Raw genomic sequence first — 16,364 nt, 5'->3', positions numbered from 1 at the left:
ATACCCTCCCTACAATGTTTTTTTGAAAGGTCTGCAAAATAAGCCTCTACAGCTTCGATAGCTTCAAAATTAGACCCCAAACGCTGTCGACCTAGGAATTTTTTGAGTTCTAGGAATAGATGGAAGTCCAAGAGAGCCAAATCTGGTGAATAAGGCGCATGTTCCAACAAATCGTATTTTAAATCTCTCAATTTTCCCATTGCAATAACATTTTTGTGCACAGGCAGATTGTCTTGATGAAAAATGATTTTTTTTTTCTGTAAACCGGGCCTTTTTTCTCGATTTTTTTTATCTAATCTATCTAGTAGATTAGTATGATATACCCGCGTTATGTTTTACCTTGTTCCAGATAGTCAATAAGTAAAATTCCTTCAGCGTCCCAAAAAACCAATGCCCTAACCTTTCCGGCCTATGCAACGGACTTTGCCTTCTTTGGTGCTGGATAACTAGCTTCTGTCCAATGTTTAGATTGTTGTTTTGAATCTGGGGTAAAATGGTGAACCCAAGTTTCATCCATGGTTACAAATCTTCGCACAAAATCAACTGTATTTGCTTTAAAACGATCTAAACAGTGTTCCGAAATTTGCATGCGAATCCGTTTTTGATCCACCGTTAAAAAATGCGGCACTCATCTTGCACAGAGCTTTTTAATATCCAGTTTTTGGTGCAAAATGTGACCTACCCGTTCTTTCGAGATGCCAATAGTCTCAGCTATTTCATGAACTTTACTCGTCGATCAGATAATACCGTATCATGTACTTTTCGAACGATTTCCGATGTTGTCGCAGTTTTTTATCGTCCCTCACGTGGGTCACCTTCAGTGCTTCTACGGCTACGCTTATATTCGGCACCCCATTTCTTAATGGTTGAAAATGAAGGTGAAGAGTCCTCATACACCTTTAAAAACTTTGTATGAATTTCGGTCGGTGTTAACCATCTTTAACAAAAAAACTAATTACAGCCCGATATTCAATTTTCTCTATTTTGCGGAATGTCCATAACACGCAGCTTTCAAAAATGGATTTGAAGAAAAGTTTTTGACAGAATCTTTAGCAATTATTAAAGTAAGCTTATAATACATGTGCCTATTTGGGGAAAAAAAATCAAGGTGACAGATTCATTTTTTATGACTGAGGCCGAGAATTTCTCAGACCATCCTCGTATATGTAGAAGAAAAAACGTTAAATGGATTTATACCCACAAAACACCAAAGGTAAAATGGTAATTTTGCCAGCTAAATTATGGATGAAATCATCCGTATAATAAACCTCAGAAAATAAAATTGACAAAATCATGGGAACATCTCCACAGGTTCTGTTTTAAGACCTGTGCTGCGAATTTTAATCATTTTTAAATCAATATTTTCGTAAATAACCAAAGCAACCTATACGAGTACATTGTGAAAATCGAGAAACTGCCACAACCATATTGTTTTGTGTACTTTTTTGGAACACCTTAGGCATCAAAACAAAAAATTTAATCAAATGGTAACAGCGTCAGACAAAAGTTTTCTAATTTACTCCTAAAATGAAAATTCATTCGACGTGTTCAGCATTTTTCTAACATTTTTTTGTAGTGATTTTTCACGTAATTTATGCAAATATTTACGAGACAAGGTAGGTAAAGTAGAAAACAGACGCGTTATTAGGTTTTGATTAATAATGCATCCCGAAAAACATTCTCAGCATATCTCAACCTACCAATTTTAAGTGATAAACATAATTTTGTTGTCTTTGTAAACGCTGCGATATATTTTAACGTGCTTAAGTGGAAAAATACAAAAATATACAAACATTTAAGATAAAATTAACAATAATTTAATATTTCCGGAATTTTAAAAATGTCAATATCTTGACTGGAGTTTATTTTACTTCATAACAAGCCTTGAATAACAGTAATTTTATTTAAACGATAAATTCCAAATTATAGGTCTGACTTTCAGAATAAAATAGACTATGCAAATGGCAATCTGATAAGCGTGATTGTTCTATTTGTAAAGTAGTAATTTAGAAAACTGAATAAACATACACATGGGTAACAAATCGAAATGTATAATTTGTACCTAAAAAAAACAGGAATAATTTAGAAGATGACTATGTGCAACTGGTGTTAAACATTACTACTAAAATACGTAAAAAATGTATTTATATTTAATTTTAATCAAATTTAAAAATATGTTCATATTTTATGTGGTTGTGATACGATTTAAAAATAAAATTTAGCCTCAAAAGTTACTCTTTGAGATCTTTAAAGGTTTCTAATTGGATTAAACTAGTTGAGTTCTAGGTAGGTAACCGTGAATGATTTCTTTAACTTTTTTCAAATAAATAATAATAAAGCGTTTGCTTCTATTCAGAAAAAGTCATGGTTCCCCTGATAAACAATATGTCAAAATTATTTAAGTTTCAGAAATAATTTGAAATGGTCTGCAAAAGTAGTTTTCACATGGTTTACAACGGCTGTAATATATTAATAGATAAAATAAAAGTCCTAAGTTCGAAATAAATAATTATGTATTCAGAGTGTCAATACAGATTTTTTTAAATTAAAGAATTTTGCTCCTGGTATTTCTCGCATTCAATCTTATATATTTTCACAATCAAAGTTTAAAACAGTCATAGATGATATTAAAAGTAGTCTGTATCTTGCTATAAACATAACCAAACCTTTCTGCAGAGGTATTTTGATGTATGAATCATTTATGGATACTTTGTAAAATTATAAATTCCCTTCTATCGTTACAACTGTAGGAATGTATCATTTTTAGTCCGCTAAAAACTTTTTCCATTCTTTCTTGCTCATTGGTATCTTTTATCCTCAGTCTATGCCTTACCCTTTCGGTTAATTATTATTTTACCTAGGATATTGCCCCAGGTCTCTTTCTTTTACATGTTTTTTGACGACTAATAGGTGGTGGTCATTATTTATTTCCAAGCCTCTCTTAACTCTGACATCTTTTACTGCTTTTCTGTATTCCTGTTCTACAACATGGAGTCTATTATAGATTTTTCTCCTAGTGTGATCTTCCCCAGCATATTTGTGGATTTCTTTGTATTCATAAAAGGTATTTGTCAAATATAATATAACAAGTGGTCTGATTTTTTTCGACAAAATTTGTGACACAAATTACCGAGTAGCTGTTGCGACGAAAATCACACGAGTCGACGAAGGAGACGAGTGTGATTTTCCAAAAGCAACAGCTACGAGTTAATTTTCACACAAATTTTGCAGAAAAAATCAGACCACAAGTTATATTCGGCTTGACAATCCAAAGAGAAAATTTTTATTTACTTTTTACGGACAATTTAAATAATTTATAGTTAGCATAGTAGTTGAGTAAATATACCTACCTAGTCTAAATAGTAACAAAATAACAAGGCAAGACGTAAACAAATTTCTAAACATCAAATGTTGTGTGTGCTGCTGGTTGATTTTCTTAATTATGGGAGTAAGATTTGATAACAAGACTGTGTTTGAAATTCGAAATGCAGTGAAAGAAAGTCAGTGCCGAAACACTGCAAGAACGCACGATTCAATTTGGAAGCAGTTTACAGAATTTTGTGAAATACGCAAGTTTCCTCTAAATAAAGCAGTTGAAATGAACGAGGTGGTCAGTATTTTGGAAGATTATGCCTTTAACGCCAACAGAAAAGTAATTTGTATTATTGTTTTTTTTATTAAAGTTCATTTGACAAGTTTGACAAATTAATTTGACATAATTTATTTCGCTGAAAAACAGTGTTGTTGCCTGACAGAAGAATGTTTTTTCACTGAGAATATAATTCATGAATCACATGACCTCTTTTCTTCCAATAGAATTTGTTCATGCCCTTAGTTACATGTCTATCACAGCGATAATAATTTTATTGCCTTATTGTGGTCTGTTGCTACCTAAATTTAAAAACTGTCAAATTGACAAATTTTAAAATTTCGTAAATTTTTTTGTCTTTTATGGCTTGCCAACGTTGGGGGAAAGCTCAAAACGACGAAATCAATTCTATTATCAAAAAATGTGTTCATTTATTATATTCTCATGTTGAATATAACTCGTGATATGATTAATAATCGAAGATATGGCTCGTGAAACCGAAGCAGCACATTCAACTCGTGCTTCGCACTCGTTGAATCTGCAGCTCGGTTTCACTCGAAATATTATCGATAATAATCATATCACTTGTTATATTATAACTGAAAAAATTTTTCGGTGAATGCCATTGGACAAATTTCAAACAATTCTGCCATTGTATTGGTTAAGAATTTTCGAGTTGGATTGTCACTATTAAGCCATTTATCTCCCTAAATTCTGCTACCCGCCTTTCGTTATTGTTCTCTGTTTCCTCCCCGTGTTTTCGGCCGCATCTGGCATAAAGTTGTCTTAATTCTCCCTAATTTAACTCTTCAGATAGCATCCTTCTAGTAATTAATCATTTTGTCATTTACCCATTTCATTTTTAATTTTGTCAGTCCTTATTTTTGTACTGAGAAGTGACCTTGGAGTCCAAAATGCCAAAAGTTTCTGCAAGTGTCTCCAACTGGATAAAAAAGTATCCCGAACTAGTGTTAGAAAATTCTCAATCTATTTTTGCAAAATGTGCTGTAAGAAAGTAAGTAAGGTATCCAAAATTTTACCCTTGCTATATTTCTGTCACTTTTATTTTTATAAGTTCCAATTTCAAACAATTGGTTTGATTTATTGATATCTTATTGCTTTCAATTATATTCCAGAATTGGGCGCACGTAAAGCGTGTAAAGCTTAGTAAAGGTATGTAGCAGGAGAAAGATACGTGAAAATGTTCGAGAACAGGAATAAAGTGGATTTTACCTTTTTTGCAAATAGGTAATATGGGAGGATTATGATAAATCGGATGTTATCTTGATGCCAAGGTCTACCTAGGAAGAGACTGGTTTGATTTCTATCAAGATGTTACGCATACATTGGATTGTTGGATCCTAAGTGAAGTACCACAAATTTGGCAGCGTTAATAGGCAATTGCCATACTGCACTGCAATAAGACAGACGATTGATATTGGTTTGAAGGGTCTGATGAGCATGGGTCAAATTGCCATAGAATTTCAAGACGTCAGCAGATAAGGAGGATTTAGTCGTGAGAAGTGATGAGAAATCAAAGACAAATATCAGGAATAGGATGGGACCCAGGAGTAATCCCTGTGGTACCCCACTTACTGCTGCTTTAGGAAGATAACGTATTTCCTACTTTCACTTGGAAAGATCTCTTATTTAGATAGCTAGAGAGCCAGAGCTGAAGATCGCCGTTGATCCCAAACTGCTTAAGTTTGATAAGAAGTCTTTCATATGGGACCTTGCCGAAAGCTTTGGCGAAGCCTATATATATGATATCTACAGGATCGTGATTTTCAAGTGATAGAGTCCAGTCATTAATAAAGTAAAGCCATGTTGGTTAGGGGGAATAATATTATTTCGAAGTAGGAAAGGTGTGACATAATTTTCGATACCACACTTAATAGACTGATTGGACGGTAGTTATTAGTTATAATCCAATTTATTTCCCTTCTTCAAGATTGGGACCACTAGTGCTAGGGAGCGCATGAGTTTGAAATGACTTTTGCATGATCATGGTTAGGGGAAAAGCGAGTGAGTGTTTGACAATATCCTCTTCTAATATTACATTTTGTAAGATGTTCGCTAAGATCTAGCGACGAGAGCTACGGTAAATTACTTGTGTCCTCCCAAGTGTAAACTAATTCAAATTTCGATGCAAAAATTTCCAAAATTCAGTCACCCCTTAACATAAGTTATCATTACTCGATTTTAGAACTGGAACAGGAACGTTCGTTGCAGAAGAGTTTCTTCCATATCTGTAAAACTGCTTTTTGTTACCGTTCAGGACTATTGGTTCATAAGTAGCCTTCTCTTATCTTATTAACCTTGATATGCTGTTTGAATAAGTTCGAAAACATATATAATCGGTTTGAAGGCGCGTTTTCTTAAATTTTCACCACAGCCTATTTTTTTGCCTTAACATTAGTAACATGAAGTTTTTGATCCAGAGTTTCTTCGGATTCCACCGATGATTTGATATAATTCTGAATGATACTGAAAAAAATGGTCCATTGAGAATCAATCGAACGGTTATCTAAGGCTTGTTCCCAGTCAATAGACGCCAGTTCTTGATCTAGGTTGGAATAGTTGATAACATTTTTAAACTTGAGAACTGTGTTACTTTTATGGACGGTTTGTATGGAAGTTCCAATGAGAGCATAATCAGAATTGCCAATTGGAAGTAGGATTTCGTGTTCAGTTAACAGCTGCGAAGAGTTAGTAAGAAGTAGGTTTAAAGTGGAAGGAGATTGATTAAGCCTGAACCTAGTGTGCTCCGTTATCAATTGCTCTAAATTGGAGTTGTTTAAAAAGTGAATAAAGTTTCTAGATTTTGAACTAGCCGGAATAGCGTCACTGATCCAATAGATATCTAAGTAATTAAAGTCGCCACAAATGACTAGGTTGGAATTATTATGACTCATTAGAAGAAGTTTGTCAAATAATAAATTCTCGTTGTCTTCCGGGCTGTAATGGGGTTTATATGGACATACCAGAGAAAACTGGATGTGACTGGACGAAAAATTGATGTGTAACAATTCAATGTCACCATTGTGGCAAGGTTGCGATATTATTGAGAACTTTGTAAATTTGGAGTTTTGCAATGTGAGATCACAAAAGTTGGGAGTTAAGGAACATCTACTAGTGTATCAAATAGAAAATTCCGTAAATATCAAATTTAAGGCTGGTTTTTGTAGAGTTAGTAGTTACGGTTTGTGGGATTCCTCGAGTATACTTGATTGTCAGTTAGGTTTCGCCAGATTCGATACGTCGCTTCAGTTCATCTCTCACTTTGTTGAGATAAGCCATCTGTGCCGGAGTTTTGTCATCTGTAATTCGTATATTCTTGAGAACTGGAGTAGTTCTTGAAGAATTATTTTTCAGAATTCTACGAACATCCAGAACACTATTGAAAACTACCTTAACAACTCGAGGTTTGCCATTATTTTGTGCAGAAGTGCCCAATCTGATAGTGTCTATCTAAGTATTTTTTCCGACTATTTTTACTGTAACCATTTTTTGTGGATAATGCAGTCTACTCCTGTCTCAACCACCATATGTCCATCTTCTGATCTTTTCATTCCCTGCCCTTCTTTTTTGTTTCTGATGAGGTTAATATGTCTGAATTTTCTTTTAAAAGTCTTCTAGTAGTTCATTTGCTTTGTCTTTCATTTCTTATATTCCACGTTGCCAATTTCCATTCAAATTTCTTTTCGATGTTTCCTGTTGCTTTCTTTGTTTTATCCGATTTTTCTATTTGTTTGTTTCATTGCTGTTCCTCCTCTCGAATCCGCTTTCAGTTTCTTCGCTAAACAGTCAAATTTTCGCAAAAATAATTCCACGTTGGAATACGCTGATATTACCAACATCGCTAAGGAGTCCCCGTGTTGCAGACACAAGTAGAGAGCTCGGAGATGTTCACCGAAGCCAAATTTGGCTGTTTACTTTTTTTCTTGCATTGGTAATACGCTGCGACTACTTTTCTTTTGAGTTGTGACTAATATTGTCCATGTTAATTACTTCATTACCAATTTTTTGTTGGTCAAATTAAGAACGAGTAACCCCATTTCCTCGAAAATGTGAAAAACTCGTCTTTATAATAATAATGATAAAATAAGAATTGGAATATAATATTCAGATCATTTTGTTTGATTGTGGGTTAATTCAAATCAAACTAATTTCTACGTGACATTCTTTCGATGTACAATCATAAATAAACACTCAAGAATGCTGGATATGTTTCATTGTGCTTTAAGAGCGAGGGAAGTTCTGTCGAAACAACTTTCGACCAATTTTTTTATATACATTTAATATCAACATTACGAAACCTTCGATGTGAGTAAGTACATGATAAATGCGTCGACAAATAATTTTTTTGTTTTCGTTAGTGTGGGGATAACCGTTATGTAGTATTTATTATAACACACCCAGTGAAATTATTTCGTATTCTATGCCAAAAAATTCCTTAGTATTCTTGATGACGAAAACGCCAGGGTTTCCAAAGTTTAAAGTATACTGGAATGGAGAGGTGTGTTAATTGTTTATATAATGGTAATATCAGTTCATTTATTCAAAAGTGACATCATGAAGCATTTCATAGTATTTAATTTTAATTTATTGTTACGACACCTGTCAAAACGATCGATATTTTTAATGGATTTTACTAATGTCAAGCCATCAACGTACATCAACACATGAAAATTAAACCTTAAGTAGGAAGCGTCGGACGGACATTCATATGCATGAGATCAACAAATTGCCTCTGAGTTATGAAAACACGCTTAAACATTCAAACTAAACTACTCTATAAACCAAGGAAACTTAAGTTATCTATAATATAACGGCTGCCACAGTTTACTGGTTTCAGTTGATTGAAAATACACAAGCTTGAAATTTATAATAGTGAAATAATTGACATTGAAAATATATACAAGCAGCGTTAAATCGCTTCTGGTTTTGTCTAATAAAGCTATAAACACTGGTATTAACAAAATTTCAATATTATTAATAAGATTAATATCCCATAATACTGAAATTCATAAATTGAAATAAAAAAATAGCCTACTTAACCTAAAAAACTTACACTTTTGGTTTGAAACAAAAAAGTTGATATCATTCGACCAAAACCAAAGACGAGTTAACACTACTCATATTTTCATATATATCTATATGTTAATTAACCTACCTAAATTTCAGACTTCTATTTTTTCAAATAATTGGTATACTACGAGGGAACAGCTAAACTGAGATACTCTATGAACATATAACATAAAACGTTTTTGAAATGTGAGTTAACACAACATCTCTTTGTTGTTTAGATTCGAAGTCTTTGATACAAACTAAATAAATTCCATTAAACTTGTATAGGTCCATTTACCAACTACAAAACCATGTCGACAATTTATTACAAAAGATATAACGTGACTATAAACATTATCCAACAAAATAGTTAATTTGAACCAACTTTGCAAAGTTCGACATAATTGCAACAGAGCGATAAATTTAGCGCTAGATTTCGAAGCAGATTTGTCTACGGAAGATATTTTTGCGATTTTCACCACTTGAGAAATACATACTGATAACAATTATTGTGTGAAACAAATGATATATTATGGGGTATCTAATAGCATATACCACAGAGTTCGTTAATTTGAGTACAAAACATCACCACCATCAACTGAAAAATTAACAGGAATTGTCCATCCTGGTACTAAAATTGTGACATAAAATATCAGATATTTGCTTGATTTCAAAAGCATCAGTATCACAACAGATTGACCTTTTCAAAAGTCGATGAAATGTGGTCGGTGGGTCGCTCAAATTTTGTATAATACTCTATATCGTATTCAACGATATAATTTAATCAATAGAAGCGGATGATGTTTATATACTTTAATGAATGCATCGTCATTATGATATAAAAGCGGCAAATTTCTGGGAGGTTTATTATATATTATATTTATTATATATCGATTCTTGTCAAATTTAAGATTATGTTAGATATGAGTAGATGGTAAAACGATAAAAGTGGGTCTAATCATCACCCGAGATATCCAGATATTCCTCCAAAAAAAGTCTAAATTGTATCATATCGTTTTATAGTAATGTAAGATGAAATAATTTGTAAAATCAAATTCTCTCTAATATGAAGAATTGTGTTTTGCTTTTGCAATTAATATTTCAAATGATGAATTTATTTTTCAGGCTTGTCAATAAGGGAATATTATCACCCTTTTCACAACAATAAGTATCACATGTGTACTAGATCTGATACATATCTAAGTACTTATTGATATAATCAGTTTCCACTAGAAAAATATCAGCACTTTTTGCTCCAAATGTCATAGGTTGCATAATCTGTGGATCTAATTTCTGACTCCACAAGTTACACCGTGATTTATCAACCCAATTTTGTCAAATGTTGTTCCACAAAATCATAAACGTAACAACACACGCAAAGATGAAAAAAAAATGTTTGCACGCGGTGACAATAAAACTGCGATATAGACGGAAATAGATAAGAAAGGTAGCTTTTTATTCGGTTTCATTCTGGTAGTTTTTTTTTTTGTAATTTTAATACAACAGTAAAATATTGACTGATAACCACAAAATAAAATGGACTTCCAAAATATCACACAATGTTGTTTGAATTGCAACTATTAAAAAAAATCCCTCTCAGGGTCGAGCGCAGTTCAAAAAATCTGTAAAGTTTCTTTGAAAAAAAAAAGATTTTGCGAACTGTTATTTGGCATAACCTCTAGGTCTACGTTACAACAAATATACAACAATACGAGTAACAGTGTAATAAGATAAGTGATGTCCTGTACATGTGTTTTAACAACTTATAAAGTTTTTTGTGATTGTCTACGACATATAGCTTTTTTAATAACACTATACAGTTTTTAGAATTCTTCTAGATCTCGTTTTTCTGAATTCATTAACCTATCATAATTTAAGCACCCCTACTCCGCCACTGTTTACGATTCGAACGCAATATGTTACGAAAATACACATGTTTATATTTGGTCTGGAATGCAATTATCTTTCTTGCCAATATTTTCAAACGTCATACATAATTTTTTAAAAGAAAAAATTATTCATATCTACAAGAGCTATTGCAAAGGCACTAGAAAATGACATATCAGATGGCAACAGATTAGACTTCGTTTACTAATAAATTAACTGTTCTGAAATAATTACTTTAAAATATTTACTTCCTCCTATGCTGCAGCCTCCATTAATAAAATCGAAACGAAAGCTCTGAAGCTCTCTAACCTGAAATTGATACAAAGAATTTTAGGCCAGTTATTCCTTAATAATATCATGTTTCTGTTATAGGATATAGCGAATTAGATGCTGCTATACAAAGACGTATTAATAAACGTCAGTCATATAAATTGACAGCATAACCCATACCGGCTTGTGTAAGGAGTAACGGTAAATTTATTTCAATTGTTTCAGTTAATAAGTATTTGTTCAAAGCGGAAGAACCTCTGAATAGCGTGGGTATGTTTAAAAATAATCCGTGCTTTAAATGCGTCTTATCCAGTGAACATGAATTGTTTTAAATGTTCTTCAACATACTTATGCGTGCATAAAAGCATAAAACATTATAGATGTGATATGTTAAAAGACAATAGTGTCTCGTACTACAAATAAAGAAACTGTTTCAGAATATTTAATAATAATTATAAATAAAATAATAATCTTAAACAGCTGCTATCAGTTTTTAATAGAAATTTGAAATTCTGTTAAACATTTTACCTGCTTATAATGTTACACAATTGATTTTTACATATACGTATTTTAGATTGTTGTTAAGGGTGTTAGCCAAAAAAAAATGTTTTTCTTTATATTTGTATCCTTACAAACTGTAATAATTGGTGTTATTAAATTCTTCAACACATTTTATTTTAAACTGACATTTGTGGAAATTCACGACCCATCTTACAAAAATTATTATTTTTTGTTGAATATATTTTCAGAATGTTACTTAAAATATTGCTTTTTTATATGTATTTAAGAGCAGGTTTATTTGAGAAACATGTACGAGTATTTTTGGAGTGTTGGTCACTTGCGCACGGAGGTCAGTTTACCTAGTGCTGAAGGACATTTTATCCCGTTAGTTATGTGCTTTAAATATATTTTACATTGTCCGTACGGCGCATGTGCTGTGGGGGTGTTAATTATGCCGCTGGTTTTTACTTTACAGAGGTTATCACAAAACGAAAATCGAAAAATCAAATTTTATAATTTTTTTAAAGAGCTGGATTTGTCGGATTATACTTACAGCCGTCGACCAATTTTGTATTGATCAAATTAAGAACCTCATTTTCTAGAAAATGTAAGAATGCCTACGTCTTTATTTAATTATGATCTAATAAGAATAATAATCATATTCAGACCATTTTGTTCCATTGTGACTTAATTAACAATTTTAGTCCTCTATTTTGAGGAGACAACTCATTCAAATTAAACAAATTTCTACGTGACGTTGGCTATTTGCTTTGAATATATTTCATATTGTCCGCATGTCTGTGCAAGGCACCCCCTTGGAATTTGCGCTCCCGCGGGGTGTGAGGTGTCATTTACACCACTGGTTTTTACTATACATATAAAGGTTATCAGAAAACAAAAATTTTGTATGATTTTTCAAAGAAGTGTAATTTGATTGACTGTACTTCAAAGACAACTTATGTCTGTCGAAGGAACCTTGGACCAATTTTTATAATTATGTAATTTTTTAAATATGTACTTTGCTATATTTTTACTTCCTGAGTGTAAGCTTAAGTTAATCGAGTCCATCGGGCGACTGGCCACTTTCATGTTTTCTTAACCACTAGATGTGTCGATTTTTATTAGGCAGATAATGTCTGAAAACCCCTGAATGATGGTTATCAAATTGCCTATATACATATATTAGGACCATCATGTAGATGGAAAAACACTTACCAAAATTGGTTATTCACCCGATCACACTAGGCACCTAGATTTTTGGAAAAACATCGAAATGGTATAAGAAAATTTTGCAATTTAACTTTAAAAATATCGTAATTATGGCAAATCGTTAATCAAAATTTATCCGTTTATCCAAAAAAATTGACGACGTCGTCTCAAAATTTTGCCAAATAAATTCTCTCTGACTGATTCAAATTATTATGACTATACTTGTAGGTTATCAATGCACTTATAGTTTTTAGAATTGCTTATATAAGGTAACTTGAAAAAATTAATGAATGCGGCAATTTATTGTACTGATTAAATCACGAATGACCCACTCCATTTTCCCGAAAATTTGGGGATATAGTACTGTTAATACCGGTCGTATTAAGCGCTCCTACAGGACCAACCCGGAGGAGAATTTACCTATACCCTTTTTGCAAATCTTAACCACCTGAGATAACATACCTACAGGCATCGTTTAGACCACAGCGCGCAACTGACCCATGCCCGCTTTTTCCACAAGAAGGAATTATGGCAATGAAAATATCACCTAATCATCTAATGACACACAAAATTTTGGTATACTATTGTACACAAAAAAAGGGCAACCGTGCATTTTGAGTAGGCAGCATTTTTTTTGTGGGTGTCATAAGATGGTAGGTCATAAGTTTTCGAGATCAAGGGTGTTGTTATTCAGCCGCCATCTCGAAAAAAAGGACGCAATTAATTTTTTTTATTTTACTCCATTAACCGTGAGTCTGAGAAAAAATTTGTAAAATAAATTTTTAATATAACATTAACAACAAAAAAGTTATATGCAGAATTTTATATTTTTTTAATGTTTTCTTTTTTGAGATTTTTCAAAACAGTTCCAGTACAAGCTAAGCTCTCTCCGCACCCTGTTGAGAAGGACTAAAATCAATGGTATCGAAAAGCCGCAGGTAGGGTAGAGATTAGGAGGTAATTACTAAATGAATGAGTTTAATCCCAGAAAATTACAGTTTTTCCAGATTTTGGGTGTTTTGGAAATAAATAAATAATGGAAATATATTAAAACTCAATGAAACTCAGCGTAATTCGATTTTACAGCGATGCAACTAAAAACTGTATTTTTACTTTCCAAGTATAAGTTAGAGAAGTTGAAAAACTATAAGTTTAGTTAATAAAAAGTGCAGAAACCGTCATGCAATTACTTATCAGCACCTATTTGCGTTCTAAAGCTTATTTTTAAAGAGCCTTTATTATTAGTTACGTTAATACACCTTTTATGGTGGTTTTCATACAACCTTAAATCCAGTACACTTTGTAAATACAAAAGTGTTATTAGGAGCAATAAAATGTTCTCACTACATTTGATTCTCAAGAAAGTTTCATTGTAGTAGCTATCGCCCGATTACCATTTCAAATTAAAGATATCGTCTTTGGCATAAAACTCTGATAAGTCATTTCTGAAATCCGATCCGCTCCGGGAAACCCTATAACTCAGTTCCGTTTTATCCGCTTGCAGCTATAAAAATACCTGATTCTATTCACTTTAAACTTGCAGTTCGTGCAGTTCGTTGAGTGAATAAAAGTATCCTTTGTCGAAAATCTACGAAATCAGCAACCTTGCCACTTTATTACAGTACCTAAGTTCGCTCTTATCTCCTTGTTTTGTCTTCTGTCCTCAGAAACTTAACAACATCTGCTCTCCACTAACAAGAGGAGCCTTAATAAGTTTCGTGCCATAAAAAAATATCAGACAAACTTGTACGAGACAAGAATGTAATTCCATTCGTCCTCGAGAACGATCAACTGCCACTACTTGCGCGGAATTAAGAATACAGTGACGAGATAATAAACTTGACGATCAATATAAAAATATGTCTAGACGTAAAGTTTTATAGAGTAGATGTCTAGTCTCGCTTTGATGTTATGCACAATGCTGCCGTAATTACTGAATGGGGCAAACAAATCAATTTTACAAAATCGACGTTATAATAACCCTCCCTTCGGCGTAAAAATAAAAAGTGCGAGGGTGGCGAAATTGTGTAGAGCCGTGAAACGGCGTTGCGTGCTCTATGCAATGAAGTCGGAAGAAATCTCTATCAGCGCGGTCTATTTTGGTTAATGAAAAATCGATCCCAAATTAAAAACCGTGGTTAACACCAAATTAAATTACCTGTTCCGCAAAATGGAGTTGTGACTTCGTCAGTCCGCACAATGACACGATGTAGGAAGTGAACGTCCCGACGCTGAGCAGCACACAGCAGGGCAATCTCAATGGTAATGTAACGTAAATTAGGTAGGTTAAGAGCAAAAACCACCCTAAGCTATCTCTCGATGTCACTTCGTTCTTCTTGAGGAACAGCCCGGACAGGATTTGCGTGTTGGCCATGTGGAAGGCAATGTGAGGCACCACGGCCCACAGAACCTTGTTCTGGAACCCCCTCTTGCAGAACAGGAGCAAAAGGGAGTTGAATACCAGAAATAAGCCCATCACAACCACAATGACAACGTCTTGGTCGCTAGGAACCAGCAGCATATAATTATCGAAAAGTATCGCCGTGATGAGGAAGCACTCCAACCCAGAGCGCTTCTGCCTCACACTAAAGCTCTGGTAAAGCTTCTCCAAAGAACTATCTCTGAACGTGTTATAAATAAAACACCAGTTCTTCATCTTTCCGGAAGCTTTCGGCTCGTCCATTGCAGCGATTGGTGCTTCAATAAAATTCGTACAAAATATACTTTAAGTCGTTAGTCTTACGCTCTTTTTCAGTACCATTATGACTTCGTTTTTTTTTACATTTTTTCAGTCATTTTCATCGTGATCGACGAAGGTTTATCGGGGTTTTCGAGCCGTGAAAGGGCGGCAAAAGTCGCGTTTCTTGCTTTCATGAGATTTATCAACGTTCCACTGCACGTGAACTTATACCACCTAACCTGCTACACACGTATGGTATCGATTGGCAGTCCAAACACCGGACCGATTCCGGTAGCCGGAGTAAGCTCACTGGTACCCGGAGTCTTCCTCACCCGGAGCATTTCAATGGCATCGAGCACTGCACGAGTAGGCGCAAGCGCCCTCCAGTGTCGGGATTCATGTGGAGTTAATCCTTTTCGAGGGTTGGGGGTGTAGCGGTGAGATGTAAAGTGCGTTCTTTCGGGCTTTTTCTATCGTTAATTGGAGCAAATCTCAATTTAAACTTCTGCGGAAGTGTGGGCTGTTTAATTTCGGTGCTTATCTTGATGTACGTTCGAACTTTAATAAGTTTTATTGCAAGTAAATCGGGGTTTATTGATGTAGTTGAAATTTCCGTGTACGGTTGAACTGAGTCGGTTCAACGCTTAAATTGCACATTTATGCGTCAGTTAAAATTTTATTTAATAACTGTTTTTGTTGAGATTTACCGACCGGACGAGTTAGTTTACTCATGACCTAAAACTAATTAAAGTAAACTTCTTTGCATATTTCACGACGGGAAATAAGCTTCGACTAAGACCTAGTCAGTGCTTTATTATTTTATGGTAGTTAATTTCAGGCAAAGTTTGCGTTTCAACATTTAAATAAGAAGGACAAACATCTAGCCTATTATATAAGGAAACACGTAACGCTATTATTCTTCAACTTCATTTTAAAAGAAAATATATACATTGTAATATTTTCGTTGTTCACTACTACTAAAGAAAAGTTTCTACAGTGTTTACATTATTCTGTTACAATAACGTTACAATTTCCTACACATACGAAACAGTATTTCTTGATGCCCATCAAATTTTTTAATAAATGACATGATGTATAATTTAGGAAGTGAAATAGTAGTAATAACAAAGGTTGCGATGTAATTGCGAACACTGTGAA

General features: G+C 33.6%; 1 protein-coding gene across 1 annotated transcript in view; it reads right to left on the bottom strand.

Moving 5' to 3' along the window:
- The window catches only part of LOC135130440 (adenylate cyclase type 3), a 196,541-nt gene extending 181,028 nt beyond the window's left edge, over positions 1 to 15,513 (bottom strand). Inside the window, exon 1 of the mRNA XM_064057818.1 lies at positions 14,685 to 15,513. Coding sequence (XP_063913888.1) covers positions 14,685 to 15,209 — 525 coding nt within the window. The 5' untranslated portion in view covers positions 15,210 to 15,513. The remainder of the gene's footprint in view (positions 1 to 14,684) is intronic.
- Positions 15,514 to 16,364: the final 851 nt, after the last annotated feature.

The sequence above is a fragment of the Zophobas morio genome, unplaced genomic scaffold (genome assembly GCF_036711695.1).
Source record: "Zophobas morio isolate AGI-343-1 ecotype UQ-CSIRO unplaced genomic scaffold, CSIRO_AGI_Zmor_V1 ptg000017l, whole genome shotgun sequence".
Lineage (NCBI taxonomy): Eukaryota > Metazoa > Arthropoda > Insecta > Coleoptera > Tenebrionidae > Zophobas > Zophobas morio.
Note: the sequence above shows the minus strand (reverse complement) of the source record. Positions and strands in the feature narration are given on the sequence as shown.